This window comes from Drosophila virilis, chromosome 4 (assembly GCF_030788295.1).
Source record: "Drosophila virilis strain 15010-1051.87 chromosome 4, Dvir_AGI_RSII-ME, whole genome shotgun sequence".
In the NCBI taxonomy this organism is placed as follows: domain Eukaryota; kingdom Metazoa; phylum Arthropoda; class Insecta; order Diptera; family Drosophilidae; genus Drosophila; species Drosophila virilis.
Window position 1 is genome coordinate 23023927 of NC_091546.1, and position 22759 is coordinate 23046685.

At 35.0% G+C, this 22759-nt stretch overlaps 2 protein-coding genes across 7 annotated transcripts; both read left to right on the plus strand.

Moving 5' to 3' along the window:
* Positions 1-665: 665 nt before the first annotated feature.
* On the plus strand, positions 666-8903 carry LOC6627387 (uncharacterized). Of its 3 annotated transcripts, none has more exons than XM_002051041.4 (2): positions 666-872; positions 6435-8902. In XM_002051041.4, exons 1-2 carry the CDS (start codon positions 773-775, stop codon positions 7817-7819), a joined length of 1485 nt encoding a protein of 494 aa, XP_002051077.1. In that variant the 5' UTR covers positions 666-772; the 3' UTR covers positions 7820-8902. The 3 variants fall into 3 exon arrangements, with proteins under 3 accessions (XP_002051077.1, XP_015028100.1, XP_015028101.1); XM_015172614.3 differs by lacking the exon at positions 666-872 and adding an exon at positions 1901-2582 and having other exon boundaries at positions 6435-8901; XM_015172615.3 differs by lacking the exon at positions 666-872 and adding an exon at positions 6068-6119 and having other exon boundaries at positions 6435-8903.
* Positions 8904-10352: 1449 nt separating this feature from the next.
* On the plus strand, positions 10353-22270 carry LOC6627386 (glycoprotein-N-acetylgalactosamine 3-beta-galactosyltransferase 1). 4 transcript variants are annotated; one of them, XM_015172617.3, is made up of 4 exons: positions 10353-10682; positions 19871-20082; positions 20757-21649; positions 21791-22270. In XM_015172617.3, the coding sequence occupies exons 2-4, from the start codon at positions 20040-20042 to the stop codon at positions 22013-22015; spliced, it is 1161 nt and encodes a 386-aa protein (XP_015028103.1). In that variant the 5' UTR covers positions 10353-10682; positions 19871-20039; the 3' UTR covers positions 22016-22270. The 4 variants fall into 4 exon arrangements, with proteins under 4 accessions (XP_015028103.1, XP_015028102.1, XP_070065142.1 ...); XM_015172616.3 differs by lacking the exon at positions 10353-10682 and adding an exon at positions 17639-17783; XM_070209041.1 differs by lacking the exon at positions 10353-10682 and adding an exon at positions 18194-18211.
* Positions 22271-22759: the final 489 nt, after the last annotated feature.

The window sequence follows — 22759 nt, forward strand, 5'->3', positions numbered from 1 at the left end:
AAATAATAGCTAAAGGTATATTTATATATATATATATATTTCTCCATGCAAAGCTTGTTGTCTCTATATCAGATTCTATCTCAAAGTTTATGTAACAATAATAAGAGACTTAAAATTGGTCTTAAGCAAAACCCAAATTGATTAGAAGACAAACGATATAAATATGCCAAGCTAAAAAAAAAATAAAAGAGCTTTCGATACACTTCGGAGCTATTGCCAATATTAGCTGCTCCTATTTTTGTCACTACTCTCGATAAATTTTTAACGATATTGAATTTCCAATTAACGCAATGGCCACAACTAGACACCCTACAATCGTATGGTGGTGCGGCTTGGTAGACACATGTAGGCCGCATGCCACCGTCTGTTAATCAGCTTTAACCTCTTATCAATCATTTTTGTGTACTGTTTGTTTTTGCACTCTGTACATTTAATGCGATTGTTTTTACTCTAATAATAAATGACAATTACTAGGCTGTAAGGCCGTTTATCAGCTCTCTGTTCAGTCGGATAAAGCGGACCAGACGGCCGGCAGACAGACAGCCCTGTTTGCTTTCAGTTTCCAGTTCCCAGAGTGCCCCGCAGTCTATTTGACTTGGGGCGCCTCGTCAACAGTGGGCAATCAGATAGAGTAGTTGAAAGTCATACTACGCATCCAGAGATTCCAGCGTCAGTTTGCGGTGATTATTCACGAGTGTCGGACCGTCGATAATTATAAATCCGCTGGTCTATTCAAAGTCTTGCCTAAGGATATTTAGAATCCTACCGCAAAATGGCTAGCAAAACCCTAATGAAACGTGGCACGAATATAAGTGCCGGTCAATTGCATTACTATCACACGGATTTTTATTACTCGATGCCCGATTTGCATAGTAAGTGTTCGCAAGTGTCTAAAAATAGTATAATAATTGCATTTAATGATTTAATATGAAAATGTGATCAATTCTGAGACAAAATTCTAAGATCGATATCTTGGAATTTATTTAGCAACCTATCCAATTAAATTATTTTGATTTTACTCATTTTTATTTTACTGAATTCCTAGTGAAATAAAGTTTTAGCATATAAGACTATTAATAGGGAAATTTTTGCACTTTGGCATTTTACTTGCGGTTAGATTATAATAAAATGCGTTTAACTTATGTTTTTACTGAATTATTTAACTATTCTTTATTTCTATTTACCAAAATTATGTAAATTGTGCACTTTAACAAATATTTTGTTTATTTTTTAACGTCAAATTATGCAAACTTGCATTACAAATCAAGTCGGCTTGGTAAAGATTAAATAAACTACGACAATAAAATACTATCACGAACTCAACCTCTTTAAAATAATAATATTGCACATTCATACTGATATGCATATACACAAAGTATATGCGTGCCAAGCTACATGCTATCTTCTTTCTTCTGGTCTTTAAAAAGATAAAGCTCTTTTAAAGACCAGCTGTGTCTATTATTAAAGGTAATATAACTAGCAAGTATTACGCAGTTTATAAAAAACAAATATTTTATTGGTTAAAAAGTTTAGCTTAAATTTGACTTGATGGGCAACAATTTAACTATAGAATATAAGCATGTATACCTTTTTCCAATTCGATTGTGTACAGGGTATAGGCAAGTCAAGTTTCAAACCAATGGCAGCAGCGCAGCCAACTTCACATCAAAACAAATGGCGTTTTCTCTGAGAACTGTTTTGATTTTCCTTGCATGGACAATACAAAAAGAGAGAAAATGTGAGCGAGAAGAGAGCCAAGAGAGAGATAGAGAGCGCGCGCGCCTACAATGGCGCTTGGTTAATCTCATTGTTTTTCATATTGTGCGATGACGAAAATAATTTCCATTGCAACAGCAATGAGTAGCGGTTTTTTTTTTTGGCTGTCAGTCAGTCTGTCGACAGTTGTCAGTGGGGAACGAGCGGCGCGGCGCGTCACTTGGCAAATATTTCGTAATTCCCATAAAGGTTTTTTTTTTAAATTAAAATTAAGGAATTGTAAACGGAAAACAAAATAAAAATATTTAAAAAATAAAAATGAATCGCAAATAACAACAATTCATCAGCAAACGACAAAGAAACATACAAAATAAAAATAAAACAAAAATAGTCTCAAACAGAAATTGCTAAAGCAGTGAGAGCAGCGCGCTAAAAAGAGAGAGAGAGCGTCAGAGAGTGCCATAACCAAATTTGAGAGAGACACAAATTGTGTTGATAAAAATGTGTGTCAAAATATCATAAACATGCGAAGATGAAGCAACGCCAAGTGACGCCAGATAATAATAATAATTATAATGCGCGTTGATAGGCAAATGATAATGACGAACACGCTGCACGTGTAGATAACGGAATTTTTATTGTTTTTTTTTTTTTGTTTGTTTCCTAATCCTATTGATCTATACAAAGTAGGGAAGAGGACTATATGACAAAAGCAAGCGAACAATAAACAAAACAAACTGCATGCAAATTATATACAAAGAATTTTGCACTCATCACGCAGCTGACGGCGCTGCTGACGTCGACGTTGACGTTGTCGCTAAGCCAAAACGTAAATAAGCTAAAAAGCAAAGCTAAATAAACAACATGTAAGTTTACAACAAAAAGCACTGAGAACGACAAGTACAACAGAAACATGAGAATTAGACATGTACAAGAATAAAAAATAATACAAAAAAACTACAAAGCGCACCTATACCTGTGCATATATACAAATACATACGCATACATTCGCGTACATGCGTACGCGTACTTAAGTACATATTTAAATTTAATTGGAGGCACACGCCGACGACCCTGAATTAGCTCTAGAAACGCAAAATATTCAAGAGTCAGCCAAGGTAGTTCAAGTTTACGAGTATCTAGGATTATAAGGGAGCCTAAAGGCGGCCCAATTCCTGCCAACTTGAGAATGAAATATCATATACCGAAATTTGTTATGTAGATGAACGGGCATGACCGACTAACAGATGCCCTGCAGCCAGCGCTCAGCTGTACTCTAGTGCTTCTTCTTCCCTTTCCCCAAATACATATATATATATATACTTCGATAATCTATATACCAGGTTTGCAGCTATGATTAAAAAGACTCATGATACCCTTTTACCTAATTGCAATGGGTGTAGCATCTATTATATGTCTTTTGAAAATGGAGACCTTTACATATTTATGAACTTTACTTTGTTCCCTTTAATTAATTAAACTTGTAGTTTTTCATTGTAGGCTAATATTATTATAGTACATTGTTTAAGTAAAAAAATAAAAAAACGTTCTATCATAATCCCAGGTTATATTCATAGATAAACCTTTGAGCTGCACTCTTTTGCGTTCTCCAAAACCAGTCTTGAATTTTTAAGTTGTTTGCGTGCTGAGCATAAAACCTGTCCACACTCAATATTTTCAATGACATGTCAAAAATGTATCAACCGTAGTAAACCGGCTGAAAAACTAAAATATGTATGAATTTTGGTATTTGAAAAGCTGTCGTAACCACAACAAAAGCTGTCATTAAAGCTAAGACAAATTTGCTTAGTTGCCAGGGAAATGCTCGACCTATGACCTTACCTGAGGCCATAGGCATGACGTAGAGGTGCAAATACAGTAAGCACTTCGCTAAGATATGCACAATACAATATTGTCTTGCAATCCCTCCATTAAGTTTTCACTGTATTAGATACACCGAATATAGCTAAGATCTACCTGGGCAAGAACTTCACAAGTGCTGCCGTATTGCGCAATATTTTGGGGCGACACGGCAACTAGAACTTATCAGTAATACGACAGTTTATATGATACTCTTAATTTCCCACTTTTCTCTTAGTCAAACTGTTTCTGATTCAATATGGTTTACTATAGCTCAGCACTGAGGCCACCTTATCAAGCACTTCAAATGGGTTGGACGCAAAAAGTCAGTCTAGGGGCTATACGTTAACTTTTTAGCTCTTCAGCTGTCTGATTGTTGTCGATTTATAAACAATTAACTGCGGCCAAATTAGCAACTGTCTGAAATTAAACCAGTTTAATCAATTTTAAATCATAAAGATATATATTTTTGTTGTTAAGAGGTTTTGATCGATTTCAGCAGCCAGCTAATAAATGGCTAACACTTTAGCTCTATGAGTCAAGCACATACATTTATGTTACTTTAAGCTGCCAAGTAGTTCTCTTCATTTAAATAGGCTGAGATATTTGGTCTTGGCTCAAACTGCACAAATAAATGGGAAGCGATTAGCCAAGAACATGAGCCAAACAATAAAAACTCGACCAAAACGTGATGGCAACGCGACCCCTAAACATATGTGATGTGTATAATTAAACGTTCCACTCTTTCCGATTCTCTCAAGCACTATATATATTGGAAACGAAACTGATAACGCTTGGGGTTTATGGCTAGCGAACACCAGTACATTGATAAGCCGCACAATAATAACAACCTGGCATTTTCATATAGCACCTACATAGGAAAATAGACCCTACCAGACTAGGCATCCGAGAGCGATCGGTAATTATGAACTGAAGGCCGTTGTTTGCCCAACAAACTTCGAAAATCGTTTCGAATTTATTGTATGTAACCAAAAAAAAGACAGGCAAGCTTATGTTGCCAATATAGAAATTTACATGGAGTCGTCGAATTGAATAAAAATTATTATATTTTATTAGTTTTAAATAATTCTTGTGGGAAATATCAGCGCTTTGTCGCATTTGTCGTGTATTGATTGTTCATCTATAAACAATTTATTAATAATTTTTTAATTATCAAATGATTTTATTTAACACAAGGTTCATAATTTCCTAGAGCCCAGATCAGTTAATTAACTGTTCGAGCCCGAAAGTATGCAAAAGGCAGTTATCTAAAATAAGACTCCAAATCTGGGCTCAGTAAAACAATTATTAAAGTCAATACGACACAAACAAATAAAAAATAATTTTCTTCAAACGTTTAATAATAAATCAACATTTTCATTAATATAAAATTAAAAGAAACATTTTTAAAGAATTCGCATATATCATATATAAAAATATGACTTTAAATAATAATGTATTTTCGTTAAATAATTTATAAGTTAAGTATGGTATTACTGTAATTCTTTTAAAGATTTTTCCTTGAACTCCTTAAACTTCCTTGAACATACCGACTGCATTAAATTAAGAAAATATGATTGTGGATCTGATCAAACTCATTTTTAAAGATCTTTGTTCAAATTCTTTTGAGAAGCGTTTCACTGCTAGTATATTATAAAATTAAAAGTAAAGACAACTCAAAAAACTTTAATGGCCAATTCTCAGTGAAGTAAAAATATAATTTTACACAGCAATATGATCCAAGAATAATAAATAAATAAAATATTTTGTTTTAATAATAATATTAAAAATATAAAAATAATACTTTAGACTTCAAATTGCATCTTTACAATTATTCTACAGGATATTAACAATAAAAAATTAAAAAAACTTCTGATGTCTTCATATTGCGGCTAAAATATAATGTAATTACAATTATTCAAATTGCATAAATAACAACAATATCTGGAGTCTTCAACTAACATCTATGAGATTTATTTACTATAGAGTTTTTCATAGCCGAAACAAAACTTAAAAGTTCATAAAAAAAAGCAATAAGAATAGGCAAATAATCAAGCAAAAGTTTACCGAATAAGCTCAAGAAATTGGGCACCGTCAGACCAAAGCGTCGAACACTAAACACTAATTAAATAGAGTCTGTCAGTTAGCGCCTGGTTCTGTGGCTTCGAATGAAGCTTGCAAATAGTTTGGGCACATATTTGAATAAAATTTGCCATTGTTGTGGCTTGTTGATAGACCAATATACTCAGCTATTTGCTTGGAGGCAACAGTCATGCCTCCAAGCCTCTCAAAGCTTCTACGCTCTTTCTACGCCTCAAGTCGAGCGATAAAAATAATGGAAAACCGCCCTGTGAGGCGACAGTCTAATTTGATAATCTCACTATCAAATCAGTTCTCAAAAAGCCTGCCTGGGCGAAGCACGCAACGCGCAGTGCCGGAAAAAATATATATTAAGAAATTGCTAAAAGGATTTCCTCTGAAAAAAAAAAAAAAAAAACAAAACCAGAACAAAATGCAACAAATTACGGAATATCATTTTGAAGGTGGGGCAAAACGTGAGAAATTATTAATTTTAAGAAACTCCAAACTTGAAGCACATTTCAATTAAACACGAGTTAAGAAAAAATTAAGATTTAGCAATAAATAAGAGAGAGATCTTATGTGAAAAAAAGTATTATTCAAGTATTAGAAGATCTTTTCTATGGATCACACACAGCACAGATTTGATTAGCTTTCCTGCAAAACTCTTACATATAATAAAAAATATTGTATATTTAAGCAAACTTATACAAATTTCGCAGTTCTACAAACTGTCAGCTTATCTGAAACTTATCTTTTATCTGTCCGTTTCGTTTCAGAGACCCGCAATATGCACGGCGTCAAGCGTGTGCTGGTGTTTTGCATTATGATTGTGATACTGCCAGCGATTTTGATCATAATGCCGCTCTATATGCGCAAGACGATATTTGCGGATGTCATCTATCCGGTTGCGGAATCGGACATCATTGAGATCAGGGATGGCATCTCATCGATATTCTGTTCGAAGCACACGCTGCGCATGAGCAGCAATTTCAATGCATTTCAGTTGCGCAATAAGCCCGAAATATCTACGAATCGCAAGCACATAAGACTTAAGAAATCGATGACTTTGCCGGACGATACCCTCGAATATTGGGGTTTCTTTTTGCTCAAGGGGGCGCGAGTGTCCCTCAAGTTCTGCTCACGCTACAATGGCGCTCGCATACTGGTGATCAAGGGCAAGCGGGAGCTGAAGCTGTGCGGCTTGACGGATCACAATAAGAACAAGCAGGGTGCCAACTACGCACAGGGTCACGAGCAGGTGAAGGTATTCTTCGAGGATGTGGTGGAAATAACCGAAGAGAAAGTGCCAGCCGATGGCCTGCAGGAGCATGAGAATCATGGCGGCGAAGATCTCAGCGAGGATCTGGCGGCACTCAATGTCAGCACAACGCCGTCGCCGGCCAAGCGTCTAAGGAAAAAGCTCAAAAAAGGCACACCCCATCAGGCGTCCAAGTCCATGGAGTTAGTGGAAGGAGCCGTACTCAATCAGAGCAATACGCCAGTATTGCCAGCCAATCGACAGAGGCGTCACGCAGATGAGCCGCAGCAACAGGAACAGGAGCAGCGCAAAAAGGAAGTGTTCGATCAGCTGTACAAGCGCAAGGAGAGGCAGAAGCGTGAAAATGTTTACGATCGGAAGTACAGTCACGGCGGCAATGCTGTCAACTTTACGGAAACCGACGAATCGAACTCCATATCGAGCTTTGAGACTGGCCTCTTCGACTGCTTCAATGGCGCCATATTGCTGGCCGAGGGCTTTCCACCGAAGCCGGCGTGCATGAATGCGCATTTTCTGGAAAAGGGCAAGCACGACACAGTGAAGCATAATATCACCGAGGATGGCTACTACTACTATATATTCTACAGTGACAACGATCTGGTTCGCAACGATATACACGCCATATTTGATATATATAAGCCAACATTTCAGTACTCGAACTTAAGTGAATCGCGCGGCTGTCTGAACAGCACCGATTGCAGTTTCAACATTGGTTTTCTGTCCGATGAAATTGTCGTTGTCGAGGTGCCCACACGTGATGGCATTGAGCACGAGGAGGATGATATTACAAATCTAATCTCGACATGTCATCCGCGCAGCGAGATTTATGCACTGTTTCCCATAACCGTGCTGGTGCTCATATTGTGCTGCTCATTCCTCTAGGATTTGATCACAGTTTTGTACTCTAGGAATTTTGTGATATTCTCCTATTGAGATAATCGAGTGATAAACGCGGCCATGATTGATCATATGGCAGGCCCAGAAATAAAATCATTTTCGTATGCCCATTAACATGCATGAAATTTACCACAGTCTGAATCCATGTGTAACCAAAACAAATCAACTGAATATTCATAAAAGGAGATACTATATAATTTTGTAGGCCAGCATCTAAGTCTAAGACTCAAGCATTTAGGTTAGAAAAACAACAAAAGAACTATATAAAATTGCTTAAGAAAAAAGAACATAAAAATATATATATATATAAAAATCTTTGTACAAATAGATAGTGCTATATTAATCTTAAGTTAAATATAGTTTTGTAATCTAGTATAACTTTTATATAAGCGAATCATAATATAGTTCTAGACATCATTTAAATTTGATTGAGATCATTTTTTTGTAACACAAACAAAGATTAAACTTGACCAAGATAAAATATAACCATTTTATTTTTCGGGTTTTATCCGCTACAATTTGATTGCATTAAAAATACTCGTCGGAAAGTTATTTTTTGAAAAATATTTCCTACTATCTAACAATTTGTATAACATTTTGATTCATTGACTAAACAAAACAAGAAGAGAAGAAAAAAAAACGAAATAACAATTTGCTTTGGCCCATACAATATTTGTGTTTATTTTAGTTATTTTATATCAATTCACACGCAAACTATTTCGCTTGCAGCGTGACTCTTGATTTTACTCTTAGTACCATTCAACAAGAATAATGCAAATACATGCCACGACACACACGAATGTACATACTTATATATTAGGGAGCCTATCTGTATATTGGATAAAATAAATAATACGAATGCTATATATTGTCATCAAAAATAAATGAATTCACTGTGTAGATGTGTACGTACGATACATGTTTATTATTGTTGAAAGTGTAATATAGACATGTTTATAAGATTAGCAAATAGAAATACATCCATAATGTATGTATCTCACACGTACACACGCAAGTGCCTTTAATTATTCACTGATGGATAAATAAAATATGTCAAATTTAACGTCTTTATGTACGTAGCAAATAAAGTTCCCGACTTCAATTTGACAAATATCTAAAAAAAAAAAAATTTCCTGTTTTATAGCAGCCAAAACGATCGCTTGGCGTGCACATACAAAAGCTTAGGGCTATGGCACGCAGGTTGGGAACTTTGCTAGACATTGCGAACCACAAGAATTTAGCTGTTCCTATCTCATAATTAATGAAGTATTCTTTCTTATCGCAAGAAGTTCTGTTCAAATGTAATCTAAGAAAATGGTAATTTTTTGGAAAAACCTAAGAGCGAACAGATTTCTTGTTGCCGCAAATTGGCAATTCTATTTACTTTAATTTCAGAAAGTTAATCGAAAACCTGCCTTAGTTGTACAGAATCATTTTATTGATTCAGAATTGATTGTTTCAGATTGAAAATTGCGAAATTGCTCTCACCCGAGTATTAAAAACTTAAATATATCAATATCGATTTTACATATCCACAGTTTAGTAAAAGTTATTTATTGATATCCAAATAAAACAAAATTGATCATTTTGATTTAGCTAGAAAAAGATTTCCACCTGTGCGAAAATCGTTTCAATGAAAAGACATACCAATCCCTCAGATGTGTCTAAGCAAGACCGTTAATACTAAAATCTTATAAAATACGTCTAACTAACGAGAGTGTAGCCTTCGTAATTTTTCACATCTTAAAAACCAGCTCGTAATCGATTAAGTCAGAGGACACTTAAGATTTATGCTACAACAACTAGATTTCCTGTTTGTAATAGAATATTTTATTTTAAGGATCTTGCGGACTAAAGAGACAAATCTAATGTCAACTTACCCCCAAAACAAGCCCTCAGTCCTGTTGAACAGCTGTTTTGCCTAGCTTATTGCTCTCGCTCTTTTTGCTCTCGGCTAACTCTCACTCGTCACAGCTGTCATACACACCTGGTTGTGCTGGGGGTAGCTAATCTACAGCTCTAATTGTAAGACTTAATATACAATACTCTCTCACACACACACTATCACTCCCTCTTTCTCTCTGTCTCTCTTTGCCCTCTTGATAAATTCGTATTAAATGCATTCATATTGTATGCGTAGATTAAGTTAATTGTGCTGCATTATCAAAAACGCTCAGCAGCCGGCCGCATGCCGGCTTTCGCGCAGTTGACGTAATCTCTCTCACGCTCTTACCCTCTCTCTCTCTCTCTCTCTCTCTCTCAGGCGTCTCTGCCAATAGCCGCCCCCTTTTCATATGTCAAATTGGGGCAACGCATGCGTCGCTCTCCCGACGCCGCTCAGCGTCGCTCGTTGTTCTCATGGGGTCAGCGCGCACATGTGAGTTCTAAAATTCCTGCTCCCACACGTACTCTCTCTTTCACTCTCTCTCTCTCTCTCTCACTCTCTGCCTATTATTCGATTTGTACGACTCGGTTGTCACAAATTTCGCGCGTTTGCCGCAGTTGCCGTTTTCTTGTCACTTCGTGCGCTCGCGCGTTCGGTATCCGTAGTCGGAAAATTAATTTTTGTAATTAAATAGTATTATTGTTGTTACTATATTCATAGTTTAGTTGCGCCTCTATTAAGTACAACAATTAAAACAAAACGCAACCAATTAAATTGTCACAAAAACGTGAGTGCGCAAATCTAGACAAAAGAGCAGCTCGGTCCCTGGGTGCGTCCTGCGTCACAACAACAAAGAACGGACAAAAGTACACAATAAAGAAAAAATTAACAAAAACAACAACAACAACAAGAACAACAACAGCAACAGCAACAAAATGCGAAAAAGTGTGCTAAAAATCAATTGTAAGTAGCTAAAAGTGAAGTGTTAAAATGCTGTAATAAAGCTAAAAACAGCAACAAGAATAAATCAAAAAAATTTATTTATTAACAAAAATAAGCACCAGAAAAGTTAAATCTTTTAGTCAGCGTTAATTTACTGGGCCCAGCCAGCAGTACGCTTAGTATGTCAAAACCAAAATCCAATGAGGAATGCATAAAAAACATCTAAAGTGCATCCAAGTGCCGAAAAAAAAATGAATAAAAACACGCTCTCACACAAAATAAAGTCTTGAGAATGCAATAAAATATAAACGACAAGCTTAAGTCTGAGTATTAAAAAAAAAAAAAAAAAACTACAATGTTAATATGTGTGTGCATGTATATAAGCCCCAAAAATAATAACATCCAATTGGTGCACATGAAAAAACAAGCACAAGTAGAAAAAGCAAAAAAGATATGCGACCATGCATTCCATACAAAAATTTATTTTTTCAACTGGATATGCATATACATCTCAAAGGACTTGTACAGGAATATAGTACCTAATTTAATATAAAGTGCTTAAAGGCCTTTGAAATTAAGGAATATGCAAATGACAAGATAGAAAATATTATAAGAATAGAACAAATTCTATTATAGTAGGTATAACTCTTTCCTAAGTGACTTGGTTCGGTTCTTAAAGAATTTTAATTTTATTATTATACAACAGTAGGTAAGACAATGTGTAATTTTTAGATAAAACTTGAATCAAACTTTAATTCAAATATAAAATTTTTTGTTTGATTTATTTGATCATATTGCTTTTTCTGTTTCCTCAAATACTTTCACCTTGTCAATCATCCAAATATTAATTAAACTTCACATTAACGTGTCAATCTTAAGCTTTCTTTTATTCATTAATGCTAAATAAAAACAAACATGATATGAAACTGTAATATTTACAAGATAATATATAAAAATGCTCTGCCAATTGGTTTTAAAGAGTATTCACAGTTCGTCGCTAGCTAAACAGAATATTTGTTGTTATTTATAAAGCGTTGCAGCGACAGCTGCCCTTTGGCAGCGTTTCTGCTTGCTCTCTCCCGCTCGCCCGCTATATCTCTCTCATCGTGCAGTTGCCATTTCCGTTGCTATCTGTCGCGCGGCGCTTGACTCTCGCTCTCTCGCTCTCTGCCTCTCTCTCGCTCATTCTACACTCCAGGGGTGAATTGTCCGCCGCCTTCTTTCATTTACTGGTGATTCCTTAAATGCGAACGCTGCACACACTTCACGTGTTGTTGTTGTTTTTTTTTTTATTTGAATGTTTATATATAAATATATAATATGCATATGCATACATATATGAATTGTATGTACTTAGATTACATTGGTTTGGCTGCCGCGCCTCAGATGCAGCAGCTGCTGCACTGATAAGCGCCTTCAATCATTTTGCGCCAGTTTTATAATTCATTGGAGCCAAGTGCCAAAGTTCTATTGTGCCGGGCATCAACTGGATAAATTATATAGACGCAATTGTTCTTTCATTCGTGCGGTAAATTTAGTTGGTCCATAATCATTATTAGGTTCCACTTGGGGCACGCGATAAACACAACAAGTTCATGATTTCTTGTGCTCTCAACAAGTTTATCTTTCCTGCACTTCAGACTCGATTATAATTATAAAAGAATTATCATAAGCTACAGTTCTTGAGCTCATTAAATACATTTATGGATTCTCTTGTCAGATAATGTATGTGCCAAGATCTCTTATCTTATAAGAATTAATAATAGTATCTATGTGCAACGTCTTATCCCTCCTTTTGTTTTAGTAGCTTTGTTCATGTCAATATAATCATAATTGCTGCTGCTTAGATGAAAAAGTTTTAAGACATGTATATTCCTGATGAGCCATTAAACAATATCTAAATTTCGTACTATATAAAAAAATATGGTACAAATGAAGTAAAGTTTAACAAACTATGCTTAAGCATACTTGTTTAAGCTACAAATGTTATTTAAATCCAATAATTCATAAATTAGTTAAGCGTATTGTGTAATACCTTTTATCACACGTGAATAAGCTACGACTGATGAAGCCAACATTTGTTCAAATGTTTGTTTTCCCTGGGGCAAATAAAAAACTTCCATCAGTTCTTTTAAGCCTCGTATAATCAATCGATTATATTCTTAAACAATCAAACTGAAATTCCGCAACCCTTTGACCCATTTGAGATAACAATACCAGCATGATGTTTCTTTCTCTTTCCAGCTATTGGCGATGTTTTGTAGTGTAAATATATATATATATATATATATATATATATATATATATATATATATGTGCTTATGACTAATGTATTTTACTGATTGGATATTTTACATTTTAGAAATGCTAGCTACAAGATATATAAATAGAAAATAGTCAAAACATTTGCCTAATGTGCATTTGCAACTCTGAACTAAATTCAATTTTCAGCAACAAATTGAAACACATGCTCGCAAATCATTAGCTAGATAACAATGCAAGTGATAAGGTCATGTATATTTTATCTTCGCTGACAATAAAGCAAAAAAAAAAAAACTACAAACTATGGATAACTTTGGCACGGCGAAATTCAAATACCCTTATAGACATTTCCCACGTTAAACAGAACATTTGCCACGCGAGACCGACTTTTCGAGCGATCTTTCCTATAGATATATGATATATTTGACTGTTTGTTGATGCTGATCTAGAATATATATACTCTATGAGGTCGGAGATGTTTCATGACAAATATATAATACCAACCGTAAGGGCATAAATATGAAATAAAAAACAAAATTCTAACGAACAGTCAACAAAATGTTGACGACGTCCAACTAATGATGGAACTGCTCATATCAAAATATCAGCTAAAAGTTCTGTAGTAGGGACGTTCGACTAGGACTTAACCAAAAAGCTGAGCTGCCTTTATATATATATACACGTATACGCAGCACAGTGTATGGCAAATGCCAACTTGATTAACTTCGGTGCTCATAGTCCGACCTTTAGAAAAAATTGTAGAGCATACAAATTGCATATCATTAAAGTCTCAGACGGACAGACTAGATCGACTTACTTTTAACTGCCTGTTTCGCCATTTGAAATGTTTTCGGCGTATAAAAAGCACAAATTGTTATCACGTAGCACAAAAATTTGTTATCAGGTGATAAAATGTTACCTTGCTGTTGGGTTCCTACCCTACATTGACGTTAGATACTTTTCGCACTACGAATTAATACTATTTTTCGTAGTGCTTATAAACCAATTACTAAGAAGATAGCTGAAAACTTAAGTACGAGATGGTGACGTGTTACAGCGCTGGATAAGACGTAATGCTGCCACTTGAGAGCGGATGTATAGAAAAATAAAAAGCAAAACTTATGATAACAGTTTCCATGGTCAGTTCCTCTAGCGCGTGATAACAGTGAAGTTGTTCACTTGCTGAAGCATATACTATTCAAATATATATGTATATATACTTTTTTGTCACGTTTATCTGGTGGCATAACAATTGAAAGTAAGGGAAACAATATATATATATATATATAAAAGGCAAACACACAGACAACTATTTAATTAAATTCTTTTTGTTTTTTGTGTTTTTTTACCCAGAATCGCAAAGCGTGGCCGGTTTTATTGGTTAACCGGCGCGCCAAACACAAAACAATTGAACAATTGGTTTGTTGTCAGCGCGCCGTGTTTAAAAATATCCAACTATCCACTGTGAATGAACTGTCACGGTATTGTGACCCAGGGCGAGCATTGATATGTTTGCCATGAGATAATCATTTCATTACTTTGAAACATTTTCAAAATATCTATTACGCCTCATATAATTGCTATTTTAAATTGTAAATAGCTTACAATAAAATGTTAATAATAAAATTGTATGTACCTTTTTTTTTTTTTGGCAAATTTCATCTTATTCGCTGAAGCATGTCCTCCATAGTCAGATTATTTGTTGTATGTGAGTGTTTTAATATCAAAAACATTTTGGAATATTCAATTAAATAAGTTGTCTATGTGACTAAGTGCGGACAACTGAACGAAGAGCTTCGGGGTTCGAACCCCTAAATAATGTGGCAATATAATTTAGTTTTTTTTTTCAAGATCGCTTGCTTTATCATTAAAAATGATATCTATTAAATGTATGGTATCTGATTTGTATACACTATTCCAAGAGTCTTGCTTTAAAACGAAATTTCGATGTGGATTTTTAGCGATTGCTTGAAAAAAGTGCCACAATTCTAAATTGGAGTAAAGTTTTTTGTTTAACGTGCTGACTTTAAATACATTTGGACTATGCTAACTAATATATCATACGCTAGTTAATTCTTTAATGACATATTTTAAGAATTTAAAAAGAAAGTAATATTATTATGGTGATTTTATTATAGTCGATAATCTTACTTATATATTGATTTTACTTTTTGAAAATAGATTTTACCTTTTTTATATTATTTAATAATTGATTTTCGGTCAATTTAAATGCTCTTTAATGTGAGATACACTTAACTAAGATGTTGTTGCCTTAGATTAAATAATATTTGGGCCCTTCCTTTAGTGTATTTAATCATATGGGAAAAAGATACAAAGATTAGCTGGAAATCAATAAATGGACTTTATTAAACATTCACTTATGTATATGTGCGATAAAGGTAGACGACCTAAATAGTGATTATACCTCATAGCACACAGTTGATAAACTAATTGTTTCTAAATAACAATGAAACCACAATAATTGATAGCAAAAAAGATTTGAATTAGAGACACGTTGCGAAATGAGTTCATTTATGTGTTTATTCGGACACAAAAATTAAATTGCAATTTACTGTTGGAACTGCAAATATTAAAAATAATTTTAGCTCGTAGCGGCTTGTTGAGCTAAATATAGACTAAAATTTCAAATTATTTGTTTACATTGCACTAGTTTTTATGGCTTTGGCATATGCAAAGCGACTCGTTGATAAGCAATTTATGTAATTTACGTTTAATTGCAATGCCTTTTGCAAAATGCAAAACTGTATTCAGCAAACACAATTGCCGTGACACGAATTTTCAGTAGGGTGAAACTGTTGAAATTGGAAGAATAACAATAAGGTATTTCATGTCCACATTTAATTAATTTGCAATTACGATTGCAATTTAAATTGCCGGCACATTAACGTGCACATCTGCCCATCAATTGAGGCATGCCCCGTGCCCGGTAGCCGGTGCAATTGCAATCACCACCCGCCCACACAATGCAATTGAACCCATTTGACTTTGCGGTTCCACGATTGCATTCAGCTCTCCAGTCCATGGACCAATTGTCACAATAGACTCGTTTTGCTTAAATTCTCTCGCAGCATGTTCCATCGTTGCTTCAGTTTTATTAGTTATATATATCCTGCCATCCTCATCTACGGAATTCTAATTCTGCTGACTGCGGCTTAGAGAGGATATGAAAGTCATTAGTTTAAAAGAAAGAATTATTTAAGCTTAAGTTTGATCCATGAATTATTGAGTAAAGGCTAATGAAATCGCAAGAAGGGGCGAACAGTCAGTAATTTTCTTCAATCACATTCTGTAAATTAAATAATAACCGACACCTAGATCTGCAAGGCAAGTTATGACATTGCAAATTAAATTCTACATATTGTTTTTGGGGCCGTGCACCTATTTACGTGCACAATTGCATATGGGCTCTAGATATAAGAGGCATTCGCTTATATTGACCAAACAAAGGCCGAATATAAAGACAGTTTTGTGCACGGGTCTTTGAACTAAGTAGATTTACGGCTAACAAATCCAAACATCGCATGGGCCTTGGGTCCATGGCGAACGAATTGAAACTTAGAACTAATTCTGATTAAAAGCAATTGACAAGAAACTTATCTGTGAGAGGCTTGTTTTTTAATGTAAGCTATTACAGATTAGTCATAAAATATGTCACGCAATGAAGGAGATACTCAACAAACTCTTAATCAGTATCAAAGGCGATTTTGTCAGCCTCAAACTTAGCATAGATATATATGTCGGAGCCGGACATATGGGACTAATGAATTATTTAGCTACGAAAGGAATAGAAAACGATGTTATTGAACAAAAAAAAAACTATTGTGATGAGTGCAAATATAAGTTTTTGTAGGGAAAATGATCAATAATTTACAATATATACAAATTAACTTCAGTAGACTTCTGATGATAATTATTCCCTCCTTAATTAATTGTAGAACCAGGCTTGGTGTTATATTAATAATAAAGGTTAATAACTAGGTTAACTTAATGACTAGCCAATTAACTAGCCGTAACTATTCTATCATCCTCTGTGATGATTGTAACACGCATAATAGAGTATTCTGCGCGGATTCCTCTTCTTCTTCCTCTTATATTATATACTCAATAATAAAAATCGTACTCTTATAGTTACACTGTATAAAAACAATGCATTAATATTAGCTTATGTGTAAAATGAATTGTTAATAATTTCTTAGCTATATGTAAACTTGTCGAAAGCTGAGTAAAAAATTTATTATTGTTTTTTTTTTGTTAGCAATCAATCAGATATAACCGACTAGAGGCATTATCTTGCCCGCAGACCCACACCTCAAAAGTGGACATTTTAAAGGTTCGTTTCACTCGAAAATTTCGCCCTCTATTATCACATATTGATGGGCAGTCATAAAGGCAAAACTAAATAATCAACTGATAAGCCCAACAGTGGCTGATAAGCACATATGATTCATTTCGGCAGTGCCCGTGGCTCAGATCAATTAGCTTAATTGCATGAAAGATAAACGACTCCTCATAACAATACAAACCATATGCCAAACTCAATTCCAAATGGTTTGCTTTCTGTTTTCCACTGATAATGCGGCACGCTGTAAATTTTGCTATTTCCATTTTCATTTCGCTACGACATTATTCTAGCAACAACAGCAACAACAACATGAAGCACTGTTGATTGCAGTTTACGTTGCTTTAAGAACCCCAGCTCATATGCATCGTGGACTCAGTTGTCGCTCGCAAGCGAATCGTGCCACTCGTAAAACACTCATTCATTTGTGAATAGTAAAAACCTTTATGACAATGTATTAACTAAATTTGATTTAAATTTAAATAACAACCACAAAACAGGTAAACAAATACGGTGCAGGTGCAAGCTGTAAGCTTACCATCCAATTATTGTTTTTCAAGTGTTTTAAACAATGTTGACAAAAGTTCTTTAAATCAATAAGTTTAAACAAAAGTTGTGAGTTGTGTAGAAACGTAAAAAAGACAGTATATAAATAGCATCAATAATACGAACACATTCTACCCAGCTTTACCCGTGCCGATTTATTTCCTTACTTTTTCATACAATGCAAAAAAGTGCAAGCCTTTTCCGTATAATCATAACAGCTCTGAAAATAAGCGTAAATAAGGCTTGCGTTTACACAAACAATTATTCACATTTTCCATCATAGCAAATAGGCTTTAAAGCCAATCACACCAAAGAATTTGCCTTCAAACGTTTTCCAACAGCTTAAGATACAAAGATACAAAAGACGAAGAAGTTGAGGGAGGTAATAAAAATTCGACTTTACCAAAAAATGTTAATGTATAATATTTGCATTTCATTTATACCACATAATTCAATCGTGACTTTTATCAATAAAACAAAAATGTTTAACACTAAATATGTATTAGAACTAGTTCAGATTGACATTGTGTTTATTTTCTTAACAAAATGCAATTAAGCACACACATTCAACGATTTCTTTGCAGTTGTGTCTGCATAAATTTCATTGATTACTTTTTATCAATTTGTGTTCAATGAAAAAATCTTATTTAGAAAGGGGAAATGCCTTCCCCTGCTGTTTGTGTATACTCTACCAAGTGCGTGCTTGATAATTATAGTTATTTAAATTCTATCGGGTTTGTAATTACATTTAGTAAGAAAGCTTTAATAAATCCAACTCTCATGGGAAATTGTCTCGCTCGTAAGCGAATGATGTTAATGGCTGAACACTCTTCAATAAAATTTAAATTTTACATCAATTTGAACTTTATAAATAAAACTAAAAATTAAAAAAAAAACGCGGTACAGTTGATAAAGTTCATTAAACCCACAAAAATTGTTACCAAGTGTTGAAAAAAAAAAAGAAGAGAATTGCATAGGAACTTAAAGCTCTTCATTAAACCTAAATGATGACCTTTCAGAAACCACTTATTAGAGAAAAAGGATTCTTTTTTTTTAATTCTGACATAATATTTTCATAAATACATTATGTGTTCGAACATTAGTAATATTTCTTTGGATTATGTATGCAAAATATATAACTAAACTAAGCTTAAAAGATTTTTTAAAAAGAATTCAAATATATACAGTGAAATTTGTTGATGTATTTTCTATTGATTCGAAAATTACGGCTCATAATTTCAATTTTCACACCCGCTCGAAGTAATCAGATTGAACAAAGTGTTAAATTTCTGTAGTTAAATGTTTGTAGTATTTATGGCTGTGACCCAAACGTGATTTGCATATAGATCCAAAATTACATTTTGCCCATGATATTTGTTGTAAAGTTAAACTAAGCGTGTCTTTGAACTTAAGACCCGAACTAACAAGTTGACGTGAAATTAACTAAATAAATATGTAAATGTGCAAAAATGTTTTTGTTTACAATATAGAAAAGATCAAAAGTAAAATTTCTAACTGGCAAGCATAAGACTCGCATATGTGAAACAATAAGAAGCAGAAACAATAAGAAGCAGCAGACTCTTGACCCAGTTGAGCGCACAGGTAATCAGATGTAACACACGTGCAAGAGATAATTAATTGTTATCAACACCAACGCATAGCAGAATGCATGAAAATGGGAAAATGAGCAAAAAACCAAGCAAGAGATATAAACGAAATAATAAGTAAAAGATGCAAAAAATTGAGCAAATGGAAAACGTTGCAGCTGAGCTTAGTGCGATTCGAATGATTCAATTGTCACGTTTTCGCATATTTAATAATTCAGTCATGTCTCGAACATCGCACCAATGCACAATTCTCAGCTAGAAGACACTTGTAATTGAGAGACAGACAAGTGCAGAAGACACGTTAAAATTGTAGAATTCAGCAGGCTTATAAGTAGAACGGACATTACCGACTGGTCCACGCCTGTGAGGAATACAAGAGCCTAACCATTTATTTCAACTGATATTAATAGCATGTTTTCTCGTTTCTCTTGCAGAAGATGTAAAACGCACAGGAAATAGCAACTTCACCTACGTAACGCAACCAAAGAGGCTCAAGGCCCCCCAAAAACCCAAAGAGTAGGTGCCAAGCATTGAGGTTGCCATACATTGCCCACATCCTTCAAACCCTCCCAGCTTATAGCACGTAGCACAAGTTACAGCCAAATGACTGCCAATAGCCTACTCGGACGATCCTTACTTAATGAAGGTAAGTTACCTAAAAAGCAAGCAAACGTTTAAGTTTTACATGAATTTCATTTCTAAAACTCACAATAGAAAACAAATTTGAATGATCGAGTCCTGTTCAAGGCTTAACTACTCGCGAAATATAGAAATTAAAATTTAGAAATCGGGACTAAAGACATTTGCCCTATTGTTTTTCAAATAGATAGTTTTCCTTTAAGACAGCTAAAGATTTCTTAAATAATTCCTTTTTTATAAAACTATAAAAAAGGTTTTGCAATTTTAAAGTGTTTGAATTTAACACTTATGAACTTTTTTGTTTGAGTGTATCTGATTAATTTTTGCAACAGCTGCGCATCTTCTTTTCACATTGGTACTAGATGCAAAATTGAATTTTCAATAAATGCTCGTCTTATTATCCGATCGTTGTTTACACGAATTTATACAGTTTACAGTGCATAAATATGGCATATGCGCATATACCAGAAATCGTACTCAAAGAATTTAACCCATTCAAAATTCTTTCGATATTTATTGATTTTTGGAAATGAAAGAAAGTAGTCAGTAGGATGAAGAAACGTCGCCTTCGCTAAAATAAAAGGAAAACTATTCTCCCTCCCATCTAATCTTTAGGATGTATGAAAAATGTTCTCAAAAATAAAACAAACCAACTGATCTGTGGCTTTCTCATTTTTTCAGGACGTTCCAACAAACGTTCCTTCGTCTCACTGATCGTCGGCCTGGTCGTTGGCTTCTGTCTGGCCGAGCTATTTGTGTACTCATCGACGCCGGAACGTGGCGAGTATGTGCCGTACGATGGCCACCGGCATGGCGATGTCAACGATGCGCATCACAGTCACGACATGCTGGAGCTGGCTGGTCCAGAGCAGGATGTGGGCACGCACGAGCATGCGCACGAGAATACCAGCATTGCGGAGAAGCTGTACAGCGAGGTGCGAATTCTGTGCTGGATCATGACAAATCCCGCCAACCATCAGAAGAAGGCGCGCCACGTAAAGCGCACGTGGGGCAAGCGTTGCAATAAGCTGATCTTCATGAGCTCCGCCAAGGATGAGGAACTGGATTCTGTGGCATTGCCCATTGGCGAGGGACGCAATAATCTGTGGGGCAAAACAAAGGAGGCGTACAAGTACATCTACAAGAACCACATCAACGATGCGGACTGGTTCCTAAAAGCAGACGACGATACCTATACGATTGTTGAGAACATGCGCTATATGCTATATCCCTATAATCCCGAGACGCCCGTCTACTTTGGCTGCAAGTTCAAGCCGTACGTTAAACAAGGCTATATGTCCGGTGGCGCTGGCTATGTGCTCAGTCGGGAGGCAGTGCGGCGCTTTGTCGTCGAAGCGTTGCCCAATCCCAAGTTATGCAAGAATGACAATACCGGCGCCGAGGATGTGGAAATGGGCAAGTGCATGGAGAATGTTAAGGTCTTGGCGGGCGATTCCCGTGATGCCAACGGACGTGGTCGCTTCTTTCCCTTTGTGCCGGAGCATCATTTGATACCCTCGCACACGGACAAGAAGTTCTGGTACTGGCAGTATATCTTCTATAAAACAGACGAGGTGAGATATTACAAATTATACCCGGCAGTGCCCGGCTCAGATCTTCCATCTCTTTTCCATCCATTACACACGAAGAAATATGGATTAACTTATAATCATGTATTCAAACTAACTCATGAATTCTTCATATTTCTCTTTCAGGGTCTGGACTGCTGTTCGGATAATGCCATATCATTTCATTATGTGTCGCCCAATCAAATGTATGTGCTAGATTATTTGATATACCATCTGAGGCCATATGGCATAGTTAATACGCCAGATGCTCTGCCCAATAAGCTGGGGCTGGGCGAATTGATGCCGGCGCCTAAAGAGCCCAAGGAGCTGGAGGAATCAAATACTGCCGAAACACAAAAGCAGACGCAGTGATTACAGACCGATGTTATGTGTATATAAAACTTTTGTAAATATCGAACTTAGCTTAACATACTTTGCCATTTCCATATGTTGTCTCTTGTTTTAGTAAAATACGCTCAGGCTACGTTAATTAAATGCTCTTGAATTGCGACTCTTTTGTACAAAAATACCAAAACCAGAATGATTGAGTGCTGTTAGTTTAGTTTGTAATAAAGTCTGCGCAATTATCATTTATAATATATACTAATAAATAGCTGTAGATACACTTGATTAAGTATTTATAATGCAAATGGCACATAATTAGCTCTTAAGACAACGCAAATAAGTCAAACATACACATACCTACTGGCCCATTTAGTTAGCAATAAACTATAAATTTAAAATTGACATAACTCTTTCGATAAGCTTTAATACGTACATATATAAACTTTGGCAATGATACTGAGAAAATGTATTACACTTTACCATTAACTCTTAAATATTTAATAAAGTATTGTATTACAAATGGAATAAATACTTGACTTTTGATAGATTTTCTTAAGCATTAACATTTTTTTTAATAACCAGGCATTATTTATTCAAACAAATGTATAAGGTCGCACATTTGTAATCTTAAGTTCGCTTCAAAAGTAACGAAATTTTTAAATTCAAAATTGTGAAGTTGTGGGTGTACACTGCTTGGCAAGCAGTACACATTAACTGTAAATATATAATGAAAATTCGGAACTGCTTAAATTATGCACTGCTTGAGCTGGT